The sequence below is a fragment of the Mastacembelus armatus genome, chromosome 3 (assembly GCF_900324485.2).
Source record: "Mastacembelus armatus chromosome 3, fMasArm1.2, whole genome shotgun sequence".
NCBI classification, from domain to species: Eukaryota; Metazoa; Chordata; class Actinopteri; order Synbranchiformes; family Mastacembelidae; genus Mastacembelus; species Mastacembelus armatus.
The window spans coordinates 27,665,330-27,687,630 of NC_046635.1; the positions used below are offsets into that span (position 1 = coordinate 27,665,330).

At 38.8% G+C, this 22,301-nt stretch overlaps 1 protein-coding gene across 2 annotated transcripts in view; it reads right to left on the reverse strand.

The window, feature by feature from the left end:
• The window catches only part of adamtsl3 (ADAMTS-like 3), a 141,999-nt gene that overhangs the window by 42,341 nt on the left and 77,357 nt on the right, over positions 1-22,301 (reverse strand). For both annotated transcript variants that reach the window (XM_026294328.1, XM_026294330.1), the window contains exons 5-7: positions 17,229-17,274; positions 15,889-16,125; positions 7,812-7,938 (exon numbers count right to left, since the gene is read on the reverse strand). In XM_026294328.1, the coding sequence (XP_026150113.1) occupies positions 7,812-7,938; positions 15,889-16,125; positions 17,229-17,274 (410 nt within the window). The remainder of the gene's footprint in view (positions 1-7,811; positions 7,939-15,888; positions 16,126-17,228; positions 17,275-22,301) is intronic.

Sequence of the window (22,301 nt, forward strand, 5' to 3'; positions counted from 1 at the left end):
AGTTATGAGCTCACTAACTGGATGCACAAGAAAACTATCATGTAAGTGTATATGTTAAAATATGCACAATATCAAAAATACCAGATAAAGCAACAATCTCCTGTAAAGATAGAGAAATATAATTTCAGAGACAGACGTTTGGTGTTTTTATCTTGAACTGTACAAAGAAAATTAACTTGTTTTGGAGACAATGAGCATTGAACAGAACACTGATCACTATAAAATATAAATAACTGCTTAAAGTCTCTCATTCAAATTAATGTCTAGCATTAGATAATCCCTTGTAGCAGCTCCTACTACCGTAAAATCTATAAACTAACTTCACTGTTGTCAAACCAATACAGTTCACATTTCAGTTTGAAAGCATCAGCCTTCACATATTAAATATTTGTCTACGCAAAAACACTTTGTTATCCATCAAGTTACTGATCCACTTTTTTATTTACTTGCTGCTGTAGCCACTTCTTGCAATCTCTAATTTGTAACAGATTAAACTATAACCCTGTCAAATTTAGAAAGTCCATCATATCTGCACATCAACAAATAGCAGTGTCTAAGTAATTCTGTGTACAACTGAAGACTGAAATCACACTTACATTTGCTCCTAGTCATGGCTTCTAGTTCAGCTCAGAGAACTGCAGAGCTGCACTTTAAATGATAGTATTAATGCTATCATTGTTTTGTATCATAATTGAAAATTTAACAGCTATCAGGTGAGCAATGCGGCTTATTTTGACTTTGAATCTTGTCAGTGCAATAAATTGTGCAAAATTTGATTTTAAGATCCCTTAAGAGTCCCTTTGAGGTGACAAAAAATCAGAAGATATCCAGATGTAATACATTATGCATGCTGTAGGCCTTGGAGAGCTTATTTGAACTGTTAAAAAAAGTATGGCATCATGTTCCCAGTTTTTACTTCTAATAAGAAAACAGAGGCATCAAAACATGATTATTGTGTTTTACCAATGCATGCATATATGTTTGTGAGGACCATATATTCCAACAATAACATTATAAGCCAACAAAAAACTCTCAACTGAGAATTTTCTCATCTTCCTGGGGTTTACTATGACATAATGCATTTAACTGGTAACTGGCCAAGGTCATTTTCTTATTTTAACTAATCATATAACTTGAAACAGTAAATTGCTGTGAACGGTCGGTTTGTATGGATTAAATGCACCAAATCCAAAATTGAGACTGAAATTTTTAACAAACATATTTTGAAAACCTGATTTACATCTACAAAGATATCAAGTAAAATCAAACAACTTGAGTCTAATTGAGTTGCATCCTTACTACATACTGTCAAATAACACTTCAAATTGAAACAAAGCTATGTTTTGTGCAATTGGATTCATTGCTGTACCATAATATCATACTGTGAGCATTTTGTTTAATTTTATTGGGGCTGCTTTTGTACTCTGCCACTCTTGTGTGTTGTCATCTCTTGAGCGCTAATTTAATTTCTTAAAGGAAAAAAGCTCCAAGGTTAAGTGATACTCCGATCTTCTAAATGGGGCCACGTAAGGAGTTTGATCTCATGCTGCTGCTCATTATACTGCTCATGAATTTGTTTAGCAGTATGGGTGTGAGTGTCACCACCACAAAATATGGGAACATCATGAGGGAATGGAGTTAGTAGCCTAAGGTGCTCCTTGTCCTGCAAAATGGCTTCCATCTGCTGATGCAGCTGTCTTTGCAATTGAGAAGTAATTACTTTACAGTTCAAGTAATGACCTAAACTAGCAGTCAACAACTTGGACCCACTTTCTTATTTAGTTCAATGGGAAAATGTATCCAAATATTTGACGGGTAGTGTAAGCCATTCATTCCCACTTAAAGGTTGACACTTCACATCATGCTAAGCTTTATGACAGCAGATATACCAGTTTCAGGCCTATTGATTAATGTATATATCCTAATGATGTTATGGAGAGAGAGAGTCATAATGTACGGTATATTCTATCTATAGTTTTCTACAGCCACTGTTCATTTAATTCCCAATATTTTGTATTCCATTTTAATATTGAACTGACTTAATGACTGTGCTGTGCAGGTCCCTCAGTGGAGCTCAGGATTGTGGATTTCTGGCCTGTGACTCTCATCAACCTTGTTGTCAGTGACTAAGCTCCGACAAAGCCACTGTACACCCCACTGTCAGCATCAAACAGCAGACAGACACATTTAGACCAGCTGGGGAACCTAGTAGAACATTTAGAAATCTAGATATTTTTCTAGGAATAAGCCGGTATAGATAATGGATGGATGGATATTTTTCTAAGTCAATAAAACATAATCATCAACCAATCATTTTTCCCACGTCAGACTGCACAGTGGCCTTCGTGTTGACAATGTACTGTAGTGTAAGCTATTATGCACCACCAGTAAAATTTTACTGGCTATTTGTCTTAGGTTACACAAAATCAAGGAACATAAGTGAGACTGGATGTATAATCATGACATTAGTCTATGTTTCTGGTTTAGACCCCATACATAGATGGATTTTTCTTATTTAAATATATTCTCTATATCTGTGTTAGTACTATTTAATTTACGTTGTGACTATAATGTAGAGCAAAGATCCACATAATTTATTAGTGAATATGAGACGTTCCATTGTGGTTTTACTGATGTGAAGAGAGGAAGGTTTGCACTGAAAGAGCTCTGCCAGATGTGTGTTACTGAAGAAATGGGGCTTTTTATCAACATGCTCAAACGCTATCTCCCCAAAACCCTCAAAACATGCAAGAAACACCTTCAGCAGCCCGAGCTGACACAGTACAGTAACATTAACAGAGGTCAGTGCTGTGTGGACATGGCAGTGGTGTGGTATCACCATAGCCCCAACACTTTTTTACTTTTTTGAAAGAATGCATCAGTCTCAGCAACATAAATGTTGAAACCACTTGACACACAGCAGTAAATCCTGCTTCAGGTTTAGGATACATGGCATGCTCTCAAATTGGAGCATATTTTATGCTAGTGCCCATTTGTCCAAATGTGAAAAGGGAACTAGAATGGACAAAAAGGCCTAGTTTCAAATTGTTATACTGAGAATCCAAACTAATAAATGTAGCCATTATTAGCTAAATGCAGCTATTATATATTTATTTTGAAGTGGGAATAGCAGGTTTCAGATGTTGTCACGGCTTCTTTCTTTAAAATCTCTTCCTTCAATTCCGTGATGCACCCACTTTGTGTATCACTTCCACTGCAATTATTTCTCCTCTGTATTCCCTGCTTGTTGAAAATGCCTCTCATCGTTTTGAGAGTACTCACTGAAGGAGACCACTAGACCATAGTCACTGCCGTCCCTAAATCTACCTGTTTTACAACCGCACGGCAGCACTGATCAACTCTGCAGACCTAAATAACATCCACACTTGTGCTGTTAAACGTCACTGAGCTTTGCTAAATAGTCAATCATGAGACTCTTAAGGCCATGCTCACAGCATATACAAACACCACATAGCTAAATTATTGAAAGTATTTACTGCCGTGGAAGGATTTCTGTTTTTCAGCCTGTGAAAAAAACGTCCAGCTTTTCACACTAAAAGTGTTTCACTGTCTGTGGTTAAACAAGGAGGTGTATTAAGGGTGAGACCTTCGTAGACAAATGGAGTATTAATTCAGTTTTCCAGATTTTATGAAAGTTACTTTTCCTTCTGGCAACAAATGAGCTTTGAGCTCACACAATTAAGCTGCTCAGGCTTCCAGCTATGGGGCTTTGCCCCTAAACATAATTATTCTTCAAAATTGCAACTATAATATTCTAAATTTATGGAAGTAATGAAATAAATTCAGTGGCAGTTATTTGCATTTCTGTGCTTTTAAATAGAGATTAAATATAAAGTCAACATTTTTAAAGTGACCTTCAAAATAAATTAGTGAAATGAAACACAGATAAACAGTTATGAGCTCATTTTAAATGAGCTTGTTGTACCCGTAAACTGAGGCTTTAGGGAATACTGTAACCAAATCATATTCCAAATGCAATGGCTGATAAATAGCAGAGCCATGAATAATGGATAAGCAGGAATCAAAGGTGATACTCTGTGTGTCTGTAATGGTAAACTCTCTAACCAAGGCAAGTAGAAATGGTCGTGATTGGTTTGCTGTATCAGCTCTCCTCCTCTGGGTCATTAAAGCTGACAGTTGAGGGGACGACTGAATCTTAAAACAAATGGAAAACATATGAAAAGCTTGACATCAGAGTTTGTCTGACCAGGAGGAGATTTTGATACTTGTTTAATGATAATGGTAATTTCACAGGTGCCCATCTCACCTCTGATAAGCTATAGTGACTCGATAGATAAGCAACTGCCAAGCCAGTATTAGAAATATTCACCGTGTATTCAAACAATACTATACTATACAAAGTAAAACAAACCCAAACAATACAATACTAAACAAACCCCAAGCAGAGGTATTATGCTATAAACAAAACCCTGGAAAAACCTGCCAAGGCTTAAAAAAAAAATCAAGACATAAACAAAAATACACTGACACAAAGTTTTTAGTTAAGAAAATATGTTCTTTGTACTAACAACATTATTTTATCCTCACAAGCATCCTGCCAGATGAACTGCCATGGATTTTTGAATTGGTCTCTACAGGATGAAAACTATAACATTTATGTGGTGGATGACTCACAATGGCTTTGGTACTCTGCTTACTCTTTAACTGCCCCACTGTTCACCTTAACGCTATGCTGTCACTAGAGCTACTGCTCTTCATATTTTTGAAGTACTGTTACAATGTGTTGTTAGGGCCACTGGATTAGCAGACTTAATAATTCAATCAATCAACTGTCCATCAATAAGAAAGACTACTAGCCTTACTTTATTATACTTTATTGAACAATGAACAGGCTCACCCTCTTGACATTGGCAATCAATCAAAATACAAATGACAATAAATCACTTCAAAGCCTCATCTCCATGCGGGTCTTTACTTGCGGACTCTCAGGGGTCAGTCCCTCTGATACCAGATGGTTTCAGGTACCATTGTGGATTTAAATGCCTTTCAGTTTCAGTTTCAGTTTCTGTGAAGCATTATTTACCTGTGCTTCTTGGATTTTATTGGCATCTAATAGAAATGCCCCTGCCATCTGGAAAGCCATAAGAAAGTCAACATAAAATTGTGGGAATAAAGATGATTCTATATATGATGCCACCTGTGACTAAGCCTTCATCCCATGAGGCCTTGTACTCTTGAAGAACTGTAAAAACAGCTGAAAAGCCCAGGCTTTTGATTACCGTCAAGTGACTCTTCTCCTGCCAGCTCCTCTGAAGGACCTGGCAGGAAGTAACATGTCATCACAGCTTCTGTGAGATCTTGGAAAGCTCCTCATTTTTTTATTAGCAGAGTATGTTGCCTGGATGGGCTCTTTAAAAGTTCAGGCACAATGCTGTCAAAGCTCCTAAACCTTGTGCACTGCAACAAAACTTCCAGTATTTCTTAGTTCTTACTTGCTACAGTCATTAGAGCAGGGGAGGAGGATTCTTGGATTCTAAAATATGACTTAAGTGCAACTGGCAGGCACAGACAAACCTGATTCTGCAGCCCAGACCTCTCCAACAACAATATAGTGACTCTTTCCACAACGTAGGTCCCAGTCTATCCACATTAATGAGCCCTTCAAAAGCTGCTTTGTACCGGCCATGTAGGGACTTTGGCTAAAACACTCAGGCATTTGGTATTAGGCTTGGGCCGCATACCATGATGGGAAAGAGCTTTTGGTTGGAATTGGGTATTAAACTGTTACAGAAAGCTTTTTATTAAATGTCTCTTCAGATTTTTCAAACACCGCCCTGTTTACAAATCAGATATTGAAGTAAAACCGTTTTGCCAAAACTGCACATTGTATTTAAGTTTGGGGACTATTCAACATTTGAGATGCTTGATGTTTGTGAAAATGCAAAGTAAATGTTGGAAAAAAATCAAAATAAATACAAATATAATCTAATTTAATATAAATAAGAATTTAAAATGAAACCATAAATATTTCTGTTTTCATGGCTTTCAGGGCGGTGAGAGCAAAGCAGAGGTATTGGGACCACCGAAGTTACTTCTAAGGTGGACAGAAACAGGCTGACTGGGTTACTATGACACAAGGCCACAGTTTCTGAATAAAGTCACTTTTTATAGTAGTCACTCAAATTACAGATCCACAAGTACAACTTCCAAGATTTTGCTTAACGCCCAGACTTTGCAGACTTGCCATTCATGACATGTTAAGACATGTCTCGATGTTTTATGTTTCTCAATCAATAAGGCTCTGGATTCACAGATACTATGGTAAGTTTTAGTTTCTGTGTGGGACTCGTGAAAATAATAAAAAGAGTAAATCACCAACATTACCTTTAAAAAAAACATTTCAGTTTTACTCTATTATTATGATTACATGTCTTATGCTTGTAAAGAATCTTACCCCAACAGTATCGACACACTCCTGGTGTTCTCTAAATATTGCTGACATATTAAAACCAAGAGAAGAAATATTTACATAGTCACTGGCTGTGATTTATAATACAAGTCTTATCAGGGTATCTGGTCATATTCATTTCCACTCCCTTAGCCATGCCAAAGCAACTTCATTTGAAACATTTGATAATATACCCTAGCTTGAGAGCCAAAATCTCTGGTTGCATATACTGTATATTTACATACAAATACCTTTTTAAAATTTGAGAAAATGCTTGTTAAAATTTGAGAAGAGGTGGAGCACCCCAAGGAATATTTATTTCAATGGAAACTGCATTTTCACATTTCAAAGATGCTAGATATAAAGATGCTAGATATAAAGATGCTAGCTGTGGCTCCACATCAGGTGGACAAAGCTGAAAAGAGGTTCCCACTGTATGTAGCAGTTCAATACAGACACACAAATGCATCTTTGCATTTGCTTTGCACATGAAGGGATTCGTTTAAAGCAAAATGTTGGGAAGTGAACATTAAGTATTTACGAATTTATTGGTTAGTTTGTTTATTGAGCATCATTCCAGATAACTAAACCAAACCATTAATACTGATCTTCTTGTCAGCAATTCACCATCTGATCTCTTGTGAAAAACAAAATAATCAATGCTGAGCTTTACTATTCTAAAACTAAGATGGAAACTGACTCAAAGCCTTTCCCAGACACACATTTTCTGCGTGCTTCTTCCCATGAGCCAGTGTGATTTTTATTTAATCAACAAGTAAAGATAGAAGAAGTCATGAAAAAAGCAGATTTTGGCCAAAACACAGTTATGAATTTAATCTGTGAGTGTTAAATTTGATGAAAACCAGTGAAAAAAGTAATTGAAGCATGAATGTTGTAGCTCCATCTGTTAGTGAGTGGGTTGCTGTAGCCAGATGGCATTTTAATAGTCCAGTCTAAATAAATGCTAGAGGCACCAAATGGTTCCCAAAAACCTGTGGTCAACTCAGCAAAGCCAAGACAGGTGAGGACCCCAAATCCCAGCAGACCGCTATGCATCTTTATTATATTCCTCCCACAGGGTGCATAACCAAAGGCTGGTCAGATACAGTACACGCTTTATCTGTGGTTATGAAACCAGCAGAGCGCTATTAGTCTGAGCTCAGGGGGTGTTCTCAAAAATGGCCTAGAAAGCTTGAGGGCTGAGCTATTTATGGAGGGCCAGAAGGTGACAGACTTTGTAACATGGAGTGTAGAGTGGAAAAGGGGTGTAGGGGTATTTCAGACTTTAAGATTAGCTTGAAGAACTAGAAAGTGTGTGTATGCAAGTAATGGACACAAATTGGAGTTTGCATCATTGCGAGGCCATTAGTCAGACACCTACATTGTTCTGGCGTCAGGTGGGGTAGGGCTTGTCCTCGTACCAGCCGGCATGTGGAGCCGTCACCAGCACAGACGCCACAGTTATCCTCCCTGGCACCACTGGCCAGCTGCCGATCACAGCCCACCTCCTGCACACATCACAAACAGAGTCAGAAAGAAAGACAACTGCACACACAGTGCATACATATTAACAGCAGTGCTGGAGACTGTGTTGAACTGATACTGTGAAGCTTAAGAGCAACTGGAGGTCATAATTAATTAACTGATCAGCTGATTGACAGAACAGTCAAATATTAGTAGAGCACAGCTTTTCCAATGTGAGGATACGCAGCACTGCCCTTCTCCTTTCTTCTCTCCTAATATTTTGAACCTAATTGTTAAGGCTCATATCATTACTGTTATAAATGGCAAACCTCTAGAGACCAATTAACATCTTGAGTGATCCCTTCACTTTCCATCTAGTACCCTCACTGGGTCAAAATACTGTCAGTACTTAATAGTAAAACTAATGGGAATCTCAACCACCTCATTTGTCTTTTCCTAATATTTTATAGAGACAGGTATAGTATTAACAAGCCAACAGGTTAGGCAGATTAGCTGTAACACTATATTTCGATGCGAAACAGAAAGACTGAAAGGGATGGCTATATTCTCTTTCTGCAAGGAAAACGTGGCACAACTACAGCTACAGTAAGTCTAAGTCCATCTGATCTTTTGGCTTGTTTAGAGCCTGACTGCTCATGTTTCTTTCTCCACTCCATTCAATAATGCTTCCATATTCTTAGCAACTGCTTTGGTTAGCACAGTGTTATTTCAACTAATGGAACTGACAACATGAGATAAGGGTGTGCTGTAAAACCCAACCATCAGCATCTTACACTTTCATTGTAAGCATGACAACCACTATCGTTCTGAAATTTACCGCAGTCGCTCAAAGGTGGTCTGCACCAAAACTTTTCTAATAACTAGCTTCATTACAACTTTAAGACCAAGGTTTTTTCCAGATACACTGGTTTCCTTCTGCAGTCCAAGCACATGCAGGTTAGGTTAACTGGAGACTCTAAATTGCCCAAAGGTGTGAATGTGAATCTGAGCATTTGTCTGACATGTGTTGGCGCTGCGATAGACTAGGGATCTGTCCAGGGTGTCGCCCACCTCTCACCCTCAGCTGGGATTGGCTCCAGCACCCTCAAATTCATAGGACTAAGCTGTATAGATAATGAATGAATGGATGGATGGATGGATGGATGGATGGATGGATGGATGGATGGATGGATGGATGGATGGATGGATGGATGGATGGATGGCGAACATATTAATAGAAAGGAATGATCCATCCATTATATTAAATCAGCCACATGTGCAGCCATTGTAGTAAAACCATAAATGTGTCTGCATGTGCAATGTGGAGGACATATTGAAGCTGTTGCCCTTATTGTGTTCCTCCACTCTGCTCTATGTTAAACTTGAATAACATGAATAAAAAACCTGAACAAAATAAAACAAGCCAGCTTCATCTCAATATTTCATTTCAGGTCACAGGATTTTTGAAAGCAGACCTGAGCAATTCAAGTGCATGACAAATTAAGTGTGATCCCAGTATTACAGTGCAGGCTTTGTTTCAAAGATCCCCATGAGATGTCATTGACACAAATGTGGCAGAGCATTTAAATTAGACTTCCTAGTTTTAAAAAAAAAACTGCACAGTTATAAAACAATGTATATTTAGATAAGAAGAATGGGTTTTAAATGGATCCAATGTGATATGTATGATTCTGTACTGTTTACTACACAAACCAATGATAATGTCATATCCAACCTAATATAGACCGACCCAAATGATCAGTGGTCATCACAAAGAGGGATGAAGTTAAGTTTTAGTAAGCTATGTCTCCTCTACACCTGCTTTCACCAGAAAACTGACAGCATGTGTCATTTGGTCAAACAATTAAAGGGAAGGCTGCAAGCTAAAACAGTTTGGCCTGTGGCTGCAAGATCCAACTGACTGCTATTTTTAGGTGGTTTGTTCTCGGCTCAGTATTTTGCTACCATCCATGCTACTCTTGTTACTGTCTATTTAGCATCTGTTTACCTCTCCCTCAGCCCAGTTTCTGGCTGCAGGGGCTGCATGCATGTACGTAATTTTGAAAAGAAATACTGGGTCAAAATAGACTAGTCAGTGTTTTTGACTTTTAAAAATGACCCCAATCATTCTCTAATTTTAACCAAAGTGCTTCAATTTTAAACTTTAAGAGTTTTGATAATGGAGAATAATATATATCTCCCAATAAGTTTACAATGCTGATGTTGTTAATAATTCCATTTGCCTCATGCTTCAGGCCAACTTGTTTCCTGTTAACACGCAGATACCAAAGATGCTTGTCAAAGCTCAGTATTAAACACCCTAGAATGAATTATTGGTGTCTCATAATTCACTGCATCATTTTGTATTGGTATATTTGTGGAGCACAATGGAGGTGTGGTAAGTGACTCAACTGTAGATTCTTATGAATCTGTTATCAGATTAATGTGCCTCAGTAATGAATTTTTGCTGTAAAAATCAAGATGAAAATTCTATTCCAGAAGTAAAGTCTGTTTTAGGAAATAAAAGGTGAGTCCCCAGAGTTTCATTTAATTTTCCACTGCTCTGGTGAACATACATACAGTCGAATGTAGATATGCTGAGCCTTGTCATGCTGAGTTACTGTGACAGGCAGACAAAACAAAGTACACAGTGCAGCTCTCTTCCTCTATACTCTTAGGAATTGTATTTATTTTCTGCTTGTATACAACTGCAATCATGCTGCTGTGTGGTGTATTATTAATCCATATGCAGTACATGCACGAGTGGAGGGATTGGCCTCATTCCGTCACTGACAAACTTTCTGCTACAGGACCATAGCAACCCAGCATTCCTTCCTGCACTGTTGCGTCCATCCCCCAGTGATGCCATTTCTTGCCAGGCCAGGGCTCTTTCTGCATGCCAGGGCCAGCTGCAGCTGCTGTGTGAGTAAACATCCATCATCCATCTTCCTTTATTACTGTGAAATACCTTCCTGTTTGGCCTCATTGTTAGGGGGCATCAGAAGCAGCCTGAGTAAACTCCAGTCCAGAAATTGCTTTTTACTCAGTCAGATTCTGGTACATCAATTCAACTTAAGTGGTTGTGCATTGGCCAAATAATCCTAACCAAAGTAAAAGGGAGAGTATAGCTTGCAGGAAATAAGTTCCATTTGTGTGTTTTTGTGTGTGTTGCGCTACCTGGGCCCTCACCATACAGCACAAAAGCTTACTGATACTGATCATAATTACTGAGACCGTGTCCACACTAATGTTGATAAGTAATTTGAAATTAGGTCTGTTTCTGTGCCTGCTGTTGCAGTGCTCCACAGAGTTAATTTATTCCTTCAGCAGAAAACAGAGATTTACATGTAGCTACCTGGACCCTGTAAAATGATTTTTATAAATGTAATATAGCAATCTGTCATGTCCAACTCTCAGCAGTTGCTTCAGAAAGGTGTGTTCAGGTATCAATATCCGCTTTTACAAGCTAATTTCCTCAATATTAGGATAACTGACTGATGTTAGCTCTGGGTCAAATGTCCAAACATGACTTATATATTCTAATCCCTGTATGTAGTTTTCTCAAATTGAGTGTGTGAGGGGAGACATAATAAGCTTCAGCTTGGCTCTGCCTTATCGGACAGCAATATATGTTGTGTATGTTTGGAATGGCTATGGACTGTTTTTACTCAGCACTGAACTTTACCTTGAATTGAAACATGGTGGAGGCAACGTTCAAGTAAACCATGTCTAAAAGGGATAAATGGAAATAGATAGTGTTGATACTCATTACAATTGTAAGTTGCAGCTTATACTAAGAACACATTTAAACTAACTATTTCTGAGGAGTAAGAACTCTCCTTGACAATATTTTTGTTCTTTGAAGATGATCCTCTTTGAATATTGAAACTTAATGTTAGATATTATTGTACATTTGGCACCTCAGGAACAATAATCTAATGGCTTTTCATCATTTAAAATAGCACTGGGAAATTGGATGTTCTTAGTTGGCAGTGTACTTTTTAGTATGCAACTGAGAAAATCCAGGGAAGGAATCTGGCTATTATGACTGAGCTTAGTGTATGTCTGAAGATTGGTAGCACATAACACTGTGTAGCATCTCTTGTGTGCTGCCATGTTTACTGCATCTTAGAAAAGTTAAGGTTGGGAAAACCTAAACAACTTTTTATTCCCAGTTTGAGTGACATAATATCAGACTATTTAGAGTCATAGGAACAAACTTCCACTTCATCTAAAAACAGCATTTTAAACAAGACTGTGTCCTGTTAGGAGGAGGATTGGGTTGCTTTGATTTGCAGTAGCAAGATTTGTAGTATGGTATGTAAGGTTAGGTTAAGCCCATTCTTTATCATGCATTAAAACACTCTTGTATGAACTGTTCAGTTTACTGGTATAGATGATCATACACGTACACATAATTGGTTTTAAACAGAAAAGGTTCTTGAGAACAGCTGGAGAACCACTTTTCACATGAGTGAAAATGTCTGTGCTTATTGCAGCCTGTTGATGATGTGAAATGACGTACGTGTCGTTGGAATGGTGGGTAGCATTGTAGCATCACTGCAAGAAGGTTTCGTGTTTGCATCCCATTCAACCCAGAGTCTTTCTGTGTGGAGTTTATATGTTCTCAGCATGCCCGTATGCATTTTCTCCTGCTGCTGCGGCTTCGTCCCACAGTCCAAAGGCAAACTGTTGTTAGGTTAATTCCTGACTCTAAATGGCCCATTGGTGTGAATGTGAGTGTAAGTGTTTGTCTGTCTCTTTGTGGCAACCCTGTAATAGGCCATACCCCATCCTCTCGCCCAGTGTCAGCTGGGATTGGCTCCAGCCCCCTGCTGAGACTCTGCAGATAGAGGCAGAAAATGGACGGATGGATGCTGTAGATGGGGATATATAGGTATTGTTAGAGGATATAACGCATCAGATCTTAAAATGCATCAGGGTTGTCCACTGTGAGCCCTGCGTTGTGAGTTGGTATATGATGTAGACAACTAGATTTGCATCACAGCACATGTTGTTATTGGATTTGATAACGGTGCTCCCTCTTCACCCTGGCTCTTGGTGAGAAAGCAGAGACGAGCTGATGCCTTTCTCTTCCACAGCCCCCTCTACTGTTAACTCATGTCCTCCTTTTCTTCTGTCAGAATGTTCAACTTTATTTATGTTACTCATTCTTTTGCCAGAGCTCCTTTTTCACTTTCTTTCAATATTAATCTTGAGTGTTTTCATTTGTATTCCTACTCAGTGCAGCTGAGTTTCCATTAATATTTTTTGGTGTGTTGTCAGAAAGAATATTACAACACGACAATCTTAAAACAATTTCCTCAATATTAGCACATTATATATATAGATTTTTAACTCTAATTGTTAACCCTTTGGTAGAGAATATACTTTTTTGTCATAACTGACTATTTATGCCATACTTACTGGCTTTGCTTCTTCCTCATAACTCATCATGTGGTCTCCCTGTCACTCCAGACCCAGCCTCTCCTGCCTGGATGCCTTTGCTCCGCTTTCCTGCTGTTGCCATCTGCTCCTTCCCTGTTCCACCCACTCACACCTGCTCAATACTGAAACTTTGCTAGTGACACTCCAACACAGTTATCCACTTTCCTGTTAGGTTGCTGACCATTTTCTGCCAATGGACACTAAACTGTGCCTGCTCCTCTTGTCCCACCTGTGTAAGGACTTTGGATCTGGTCAGGTCTCTGTCCTCTGCCTGCTTTGTTGGCCCGCTCATGGCTCTGTGATTCCTCTGTCCCATGATTTCTGAATGGTACTATTTGCCTGTAACTGTGGGTCACAAACTTGAGCCTGTTTAGTCTCTTTCCTGAATTTTGGTTCTGGGCATCCAGCTATCAGAAGTATTTACCTGAGGTTTCCTGCACCTTATCTGATAAATCTTAAGTGAGCACTTACCTATGATGCTGATAAAATCTGCTGTGCGTCTTGGTTAAACTAGTTATCTTCATCTTTAACAATTAACTGTATAAAAGGCTGTCCTTACAGTCGTAGTTATTTGCAGTTGCCTTACGAGGTATAGAATAGTACAGAACAGAACAGAACAGAATAGAATAGAATAGAATATACTTGTCCCCAAAGGGAAATTTGTCTCAGTATGACTGTTAGCTGAAAATGAATCTTCTTACAGCATAAAATATGCTCATACTGACAGCACCTAGAGATGAAAAATAATGTGTTCAAAACTCATCAATTCTTGTTTTTCACTTCAATGAAGCAGAAGAAATGCATCTCAATTTAACAGTGGGATGAGAACTCTCAGTCCCCCCTATTAGGCTTCAACTAAACTACTACCTACAGTTTGTTTGTTTGGGAAATTGATCTGTTAAGTATGATACATACTCTCCTCTTCCTGTCATGCAATCACAAACAGTCTCTAATCAAGCAGCCAGACAGGGAGAGGAAGAGGTCCACAGGAAACCCTGTTCTGTGTATCCTAAAACAAAGCTTAGCTAAATATAGAGCCTCTGACATGATGATGACACTGAAGAGAACAGAGTTTCCATGTTCCACCTTCTCTATGGCCCGTTACTACATATACCACATTATGAACTGTAAAGGCTGTAATGTAGATAATCTGAGCAGTTAAGTATCATGGAAGAGATCAAAATAGACTGAATATGGCTGAATAAGGGTAAGAACAGACAGTTCTCCCAAGAAAAATTAGAGCTTCAATATTTTCATCAAATGGGCAAAATATATGTTCATGTGACAATGTGTTACGTTAAATCCTGCTCTCTCTTTTCAAGACCACCTTTTTCAACTATGTAAAAATGTATCTCATCAGCAGATACTAATTTATGCCTTTGTTCTATTCAAACTTGATTATTGTACCATTTTGTTTTCAGGTCTGTCATGTGCTAGCATAAAAGGTCCTCAAAAATTCAGAGGTTTGCAGCTTGAATTTCAACAAAATCAATAGAATATGACCTCATTTCATTAGTTTTAAATACACTTCATTGGTTTCCTGTTCATGTCCAATCAGACTTTAAAGGGTTTATGATTACTTCCAAAATGGGCATGGCCCTTCATACCCGACTGATCTCCTTAAACCTTCATATACCGTCCCATGCTCTCTGCTCTCAGGATACTGGGATCCAGTCTGTTCCCAGAGCTAAAGTCTGCAAGCTACAGTGTCTTTTCCTACCACATCCACTTCTTTCCGAATAATCTTGCTGCTGAAATCAGATAAACTGACTCTGTTGAGGCCTTTAAATCCAAACCTAAAGCTTATTTTTACACCTTAGTGTGTACACTATACTTTGGTGCAAAAATACTGTTTTTTATTCTTTGATTCCTTCTGGCCTTGCACTTGTTAACATTCTCCCACTGGCGAGTCAGTTTCAGTCACGATAAATCTCTAAAACCTAGTATATACAGCGTACTCTGTGCTGTCCTGCCGACGGGATTTACTATAAAACGTCTGCATCTCTCTAGCCCTCTGTTCCTGCGAGCACATCAGTGTCCAAGCTGTGCCAGTCTATTTTTTCTCCTCTCTTTCTTTATTTCTCATCTCTATCAACCATCAGCTATCACCTGATCTCTCTCTCTGTCCTGGTTGTCAGTACAATAGTCATTCCAGTCATTCCAGATGATTTGGATCTGGATATTTGTCCTCCAGGAGATTCAGTCTGTCTTCATGTGTCTTTCTCTCCCTTGTGTGCATGTTGTCCTTTTTTTTCTCCTCTTTTTTATGTCCTATATGTTTGAATTGTGTATATGTGGTTTTCCCAGGTCTCCTGTACCCGTAAATTTCTCAACTTCTTCCTCAGATCCATATTCTTAATATATTTATATTGTTTATCTACAGTTTTGTTGTCATATAATTTTGTTGTAAGAGAACTGTCACCATATTTTAGTTTTAATGCTGCTTTCTGCCATTGGACAATTTTCCTCTAAGATACTGTAGATAATGAGACAAATGGTGGAATTACATGGCTGACCAATATGTACTTTATAAATTGTCCCCTTACCTGACACACTCCACTGATGCACATGTCAAAGGCATCTGCCCGGCATCGTGTCCCATCCAGCACCTTGGGAGCCAGTTCAACAGTGAGACTTTTCCCCTTGGCCTGGCACTGCAGGGCACAAGGTGCTGAGGGGTCATATGGTGCTGGGACCCACTCGTGGGTGACACCCTGATACTTGATATCATTGTGAGCAGAACATTGCTGGGCCCGGAAATCACCGGAGTCTGCAGGGCAATCCTGAGGAGAGGAATCCGAGGCCAGAGGTTGAAGTGTGCCACCAGGATAATTAATTACATTTATACTAAATACAACTGTAGTTGGCATTTAAAGGAAGTCGTGTATATGTAATAAGAATTTACCGATGCAGTAAGAAAATGTACAATTTTTTGTTACATAAAAAACTTCCTTACTGCACTGTTGTGACACTGAACTTGTCTGGACAGCCAAATGTTTTGTTACACTCACAACAAATAAAGTGAATTCTTGTCATTGAGTGTGACCTTTATATGTCATGGTCAGACATGTTGTCAGAAATGCAATTTCCTCAACAACTCAATCCACATTTTAAAGTAGTCAATAAAATATTAGATTCTCTCTGTGGTTGGGTGGTTCAGATTGGACACAGGAAAAAAAAAAAAAATCATAAAACGTCTGACCATAAGAGAGGAGGAAATGCAACAGAAAAAGCAGCTGGAGGGTTCTTGGGACTGAAAGATGTCCCAGATCAATAAGAGATTTGTGTTTCTCCAGGTGACAACTGGCAGATCCTTAGCAGCCAACAACTCTGTTTTCTACTTGACTGAGAAATGGACACATCCAGCCTGACATATCAGACACTCTCTGCCAGTCTACATACTCTTTAGACACCTGGAGCCCTATAAACAGAGCCTTCAGTTCAGAGAGACTTAGCCTCCATGTGTGAAGTGGGGATGGGATAAATATTATCTTGGGAACATTTCCCAGTGGATGTGATTGAAGCTTTACAGAGAGCCCAAACTAAAACACTTTAGTGTGAAGAAGAGAAATGGGACTTGTCTTCCTCTGATTAAAAAAAAGGCAAGAAGGTTGATTCAAACAGCTGCACGTGTTTGTACAGTTTGAGAAAGTGCAGACTTAGTTTAGAGGATCCATCACAAGGGTGGCTGTGATCAGTGTTCTCTCATTAATCAGTGACAGTTGATGCTACAAGACGGACTGAACTGAACTGAATTGAATTCTTACTTTATTGTCATTGTAACATGTACAAAGAGATTGGGTGCAGACCTCTGCAGTGCCCAGAATCAATATGTGTAAGAAAGAAGAAAAAAATATTTAAAATGAGTAGAGTAGATCTAACTCACCATGTTGCTGCAGGTTCTGTAGCGGATGTTTTTACCATCACAGCTTCTGCAAATTAAGGTAAAAAACAAAATGAAAATAAGTAAATTGTACTGAATGGGATAGTGAGGCAAGTTCCTCAAATGTAAACACAATCAACGATTACACTCATACAGTATATATCCACCATAGCACAACCTTTCAATCCCAATGACAGCATGATCACGCTGTTAGATTTGTTCCACCTTGTTACCCAATCTGTGTGTGTGTGTGTGTGTGTGTGTGTGTAACTGCCATAAAGTGCACCTTTTTCCTGCTGGCTTACAATAACATTGGACTAAGCTGGTAGCAGCTCATTTATCCCAGTGTAAAGCAGGTCTGGTCTAATCTGCCATTTAGAGCAGATGGAGAGCTGAGAACCACACCATAGCCATTCAGCCAACTCCAGACATAGACAACAACAAGCCATGGTTCCATATTAATGAACCAGTGAGTAGATTTTCTCCATTGAAATGCACAAATTATTTAAACACAATTAGACAAAATGTTTATTTGTGGGTGTGCACCAGTCTGTGCATGTCTGTTTGTGTAGGTTGGATCAGTGTTTTACAGTCTTTTAATTTCTCACAACCGCCTTCATTCTTTACAGATCAGCTCACGTCCATTCACTTGATTTTAAAACTGCATTTTATTTAACACGATTGCATAAAAACATGATTACACTGTATAGTTATTGTCTTTGTTCTGGCTTCACTTCACTGCATACTTGCTAAATACTTTTCACCCACCATCAATCTTAGCCTATAATGTTTAGATGACTCAGGTTGGTGGGAGGGGGTGTTATTTATATTTGGCTTAAAGGGGAACTCCAATTTAACACACACAAGTTCAGTTTAATTGTCCCTAGTATAACTGCCTGTAAAAACACTTGTATGTAGTCATCTGTGGTTCTTGAGGGAGCTTTCCAAACTTAAAAAAATAACTCTGATGATGCCAATGTTATTTTGGCTTAGGGCTGAGCTTTAAATTCTTAAAAGAAAGCCTGTCTTACTCACTGGAGATGTGAAGTTTGAAAGAATAAATGTGATCCAGCTGAATTAGGAGAAGTCCCATGTTTTTGGAGATTGCTCTAAATGTAAGTATATCATTTTGTCAATTACATTTTCTTTATGCCCTTTTACCTAATTGATAGTTTATTGGTTATTGTGACAATGAATCTATTTAAAACAATTTGTAACACTATTTATATTTTCTGACAAATATAAATATGTGGATATTGTAGTTAGAGTTTCCCTTTTTTTAAATAACCTGAAATACTAACCACTGGTTCTGCATACACCACAGCATCCGCATTATTACATCACCTAGCCTTGCATGGAAATTACTGTCTAGTTTATTCAAAAACTAACTTGTAATATAGTGTTAATTAGCAGATGAAGTTTGCCCAGTTATGGTGGAGCTGCCCTTTGGTATGAAAGTGTGAGTCATAAAACCAAAAAAAAAAAGCAGAAAAGTGTTAAAACACACTGTAGAGCTAAAGGGAGAAGACGTGTGGGTTCATCACTATGAGATCCACCTTTCAGTGCACATACAATAAGTCATTTGAAGCATCCATTATCTATCCCAGAGCCTTTCCCAGCTCTCTCTGGGTGAAAGGCAGGGGTACACCACTACTGGGTTACGAACCCAGGCCCTTCTTGCTGTGAGTCAACAGTGCTAACCACTAAGCCACTGTGCTGCCCCATTTGAACCATAATAACTATAAATATATTAAATAGTGCAGCTTTACAGTACCACATACGTGCCAATCTAAAGGGGGTTGCTGACTATAATGTGTCTCCATGTGATAATATTTATGATGAAATACTTCTTTTTCTAATACGTATAGAGCACATTTTAAAATCCAGCAGATTCTGCTGTTCTTCATTAATGTGCTGGACAAGACTCATCAGCCTCTTACCTGAAAAGCCATCGGAAACACAAATTACGACATTTGTAAAGACATAAAGAATGAAAAAAAATGATGTTCATGTTGTGAACCTTCTCTTAAACTGTCATAACCTTGAAAAGATACAAAAAACAGGAAGGTTATACATTAAATTCCTGTCTGACTGATGTAGAAAGCATTATGAATATATGCTTCATGCTTTTGATAGCACATTTTCAACATGTTTATTGTCTTTCACCAAGCTGTGTGATGTGATGATTGTGACTTGTGTCAAGTGGCTATTTGTATCAAACTGAAATTAATATTGCATCCTGTCAAAAGACATGTCGGCAGATGAGAATAATGAACTCAGAATAACTTATTCAGTGAAACCGTCAGACTGAGCGTTTTTTTCCTGCCACAGTGTTTAATACAGAAAAAGACAAAGAAAAAACAAAGACGCCATAAAGTCTCATTTGTGGCGTGGCACTATGAGCCATTCAACAAATTACAACCAACACATTAGAGCAAAAAATGAGAGTGACAAGCAGACCTGAAAAAGCTTTGTAAAATGATTAAAGCTACATCATGTTCAAAAATGTCATTCATTAATCGCTATGATTCAACATTTTATCTGCTACCACTGCTTTTATTTTAAAATTAGCAGCGGAACAGCCCGGATTCTTTTAGCCACAGACAGATGTTTCTTCTGCTTGTTGAGTGTTGCTGTGTAAGACCAGACAAGGCTGCTGGGAGTTCATGGACCTTTAACAGGGAGAAAGACACAGTCTAGCACCAGAGGAGGCAAAGCAGTGGGCAAAGACAAGCCACACTCCAAAAGAAACAGTGAACCCGGACAAATGCCAGTGTGTCTGTGTGAGGGTGTGTGTGAGACCTGAATGTTGAAGATTAAGCTTGATGTTCTCACTTGAGCCATACAATACTGTCTGCTCAAATACATACAATCTATATATGCTGTATAAATACACACACTACTCACAATTTACAGCTCTTACCAGTGCAGACAAGTGCATGCCCTGCTGAACACACACAAATATGCACACACTTACAATAAATATACATAGACTTACACACAGTGACACACGGGTACCAGTAATACACACACAGACACACCATATACACTTCCAGGCATTTCTCACTAATTATGACCAGAAGCCAAAGTGGCCCTCACCCCTTCCATGCATGCACACACACGCACACACCACACCACACACACACTACACACACACACACACACACACACACACACAGGTCTAGCAGGTCGGCTGGCTTGTTGGCAGAAGTTTCAGTAATGACTTGAATGTGTATCTCCCAGTGCGGAAGAGATCTTAACAAATCAGGACCCCCAATTACTTCCAGACACTGGGAGCTGTGGTCAGGGTTTGCGATGAGGGCCACACTCGGCCCGTCTCTCTAACCACTGCCAGTCTTCAGACATCTGAACATACTGAGCCTCATCAGACCACAAAATCCAGAGGGAAGCACAGATCAGACTGATAAAAATACTGACCTATACACCAGGACAGGAAATTATGTTAATGTCATTTGGGATCTGCATTTAACCAAAAGACAATAAGTGGGACATAAACAGATAAAAATATATTATTCAGACATAAACAGACAGTGTGCCCAGGAACAAATTATACCTCTCTTTAAGAAGTAACATTTATTTATATTCATGGATATTTGAAGGGGCACCCATTTTTATCCACGAGGTTTAATTTAGCTGTCATAAGGAGCATAACTGACTTTGTGTAGACAGTTGAATATGCCCATTGTTGCTCACTATCCTCTGGAAGGAGCTTTCTAAAGCTAAAAAACAGACATGATGGTATCAAGGTAATCTTGTCCTGATCTTAATACTTTTAATAGAAAGCCTAGATTGCAAACTGAAAGTGTGGAGTTTGAGGTTTGAGAGAAATGGGCATTTGAGGGCAGGGATGTACTCAAAGATGCTATCAAGTTGCATTATGGTAAGTGTTTTTGGAGACTGACCCACACTAGAAAGTAAAAGTCAGTATATTTCAGCCTAGGCTGCCTTTTTTTTCTCCGGTCCCTGTCTCCTTTGAGTCATCCTAGAGTACTTTACTGAACAGAAATACTGAATCACTGGAATACCCCCTAAAAGGTTTATCACATATGATTAGGATCTTTTTGTTAAATTCCAGTGGTCTGATTGAGTAATTTGACCTGCTTATACTGCAGTCAATATCTGTGATGGTAAACAGGGGGGATGAGCACCTAAATGTTGACATGCTCTTTCAGGGCTCATAAACCTCTTCCGCTTGGCCTTGGTAACTTTACACCCCATAGGAGACAACCTTCCCACCACAGGAAACATTCAATGGAGCAACACTGTCCAAAATATAACAAAACAACTATAAAACGCCCCCCAGAGAAATGTGAAGGCCAATGTGCACAGTTCATTTACTCTTCTTTCATCTCTTTTTGTACTACTCATAACCACAAGGTGCCAATTAACAAGTTTTAGCTCAGCTGTGTGTATTTATTATACAGTATGTGTGGTTTATTTGTGTGCTGGGGAAAGGCTCTTACTTATGACTTTGATGCCTAAAGAGGGAGACATTTCAGCAGTGATGGTGAGAAAGTGAAGCTGAGCTGCAGGCAGAAATAATGAAGACAAATGTGTTGCCAGGAGACTATAGAATGATGCCATGGGGCACAGTCTGAAATAGATTGGCTGTGATGACTTCCTGAACAAGCAACACTGCACAATAGCAGAGGCAGGCTGACAGTGACAGTAGACAGCCTGACTGTGGCTTTTAAAAACAGCTGAGATTTAAAACCCACACACTTTATGCGTTTATCAGTGTGAGGAAGATACAGAACACACCCAACACAGGCATTGTCTCCCTCGCTTCCCAGTATCCCATCCACCCCGAGATGCTCTGCACTCTGTCAGTGTTTCCAGGCCTGTCCCTCCACCTCTCTCTAAATTCAGTGTAACTTCTTTTTAGTGATGTGACCATGTTCCCAGATCGATCAGTACAACGTCATAACTAATGGAAACTATGAATAATAAAAATATAAATCATCCAAAGATTTAACAAACTGATTTTTTTGTAAGATGTTCTATTTTGCCACAACAGGTGTGTAGACCTATTAGCCATAGTATTCACATGGCACA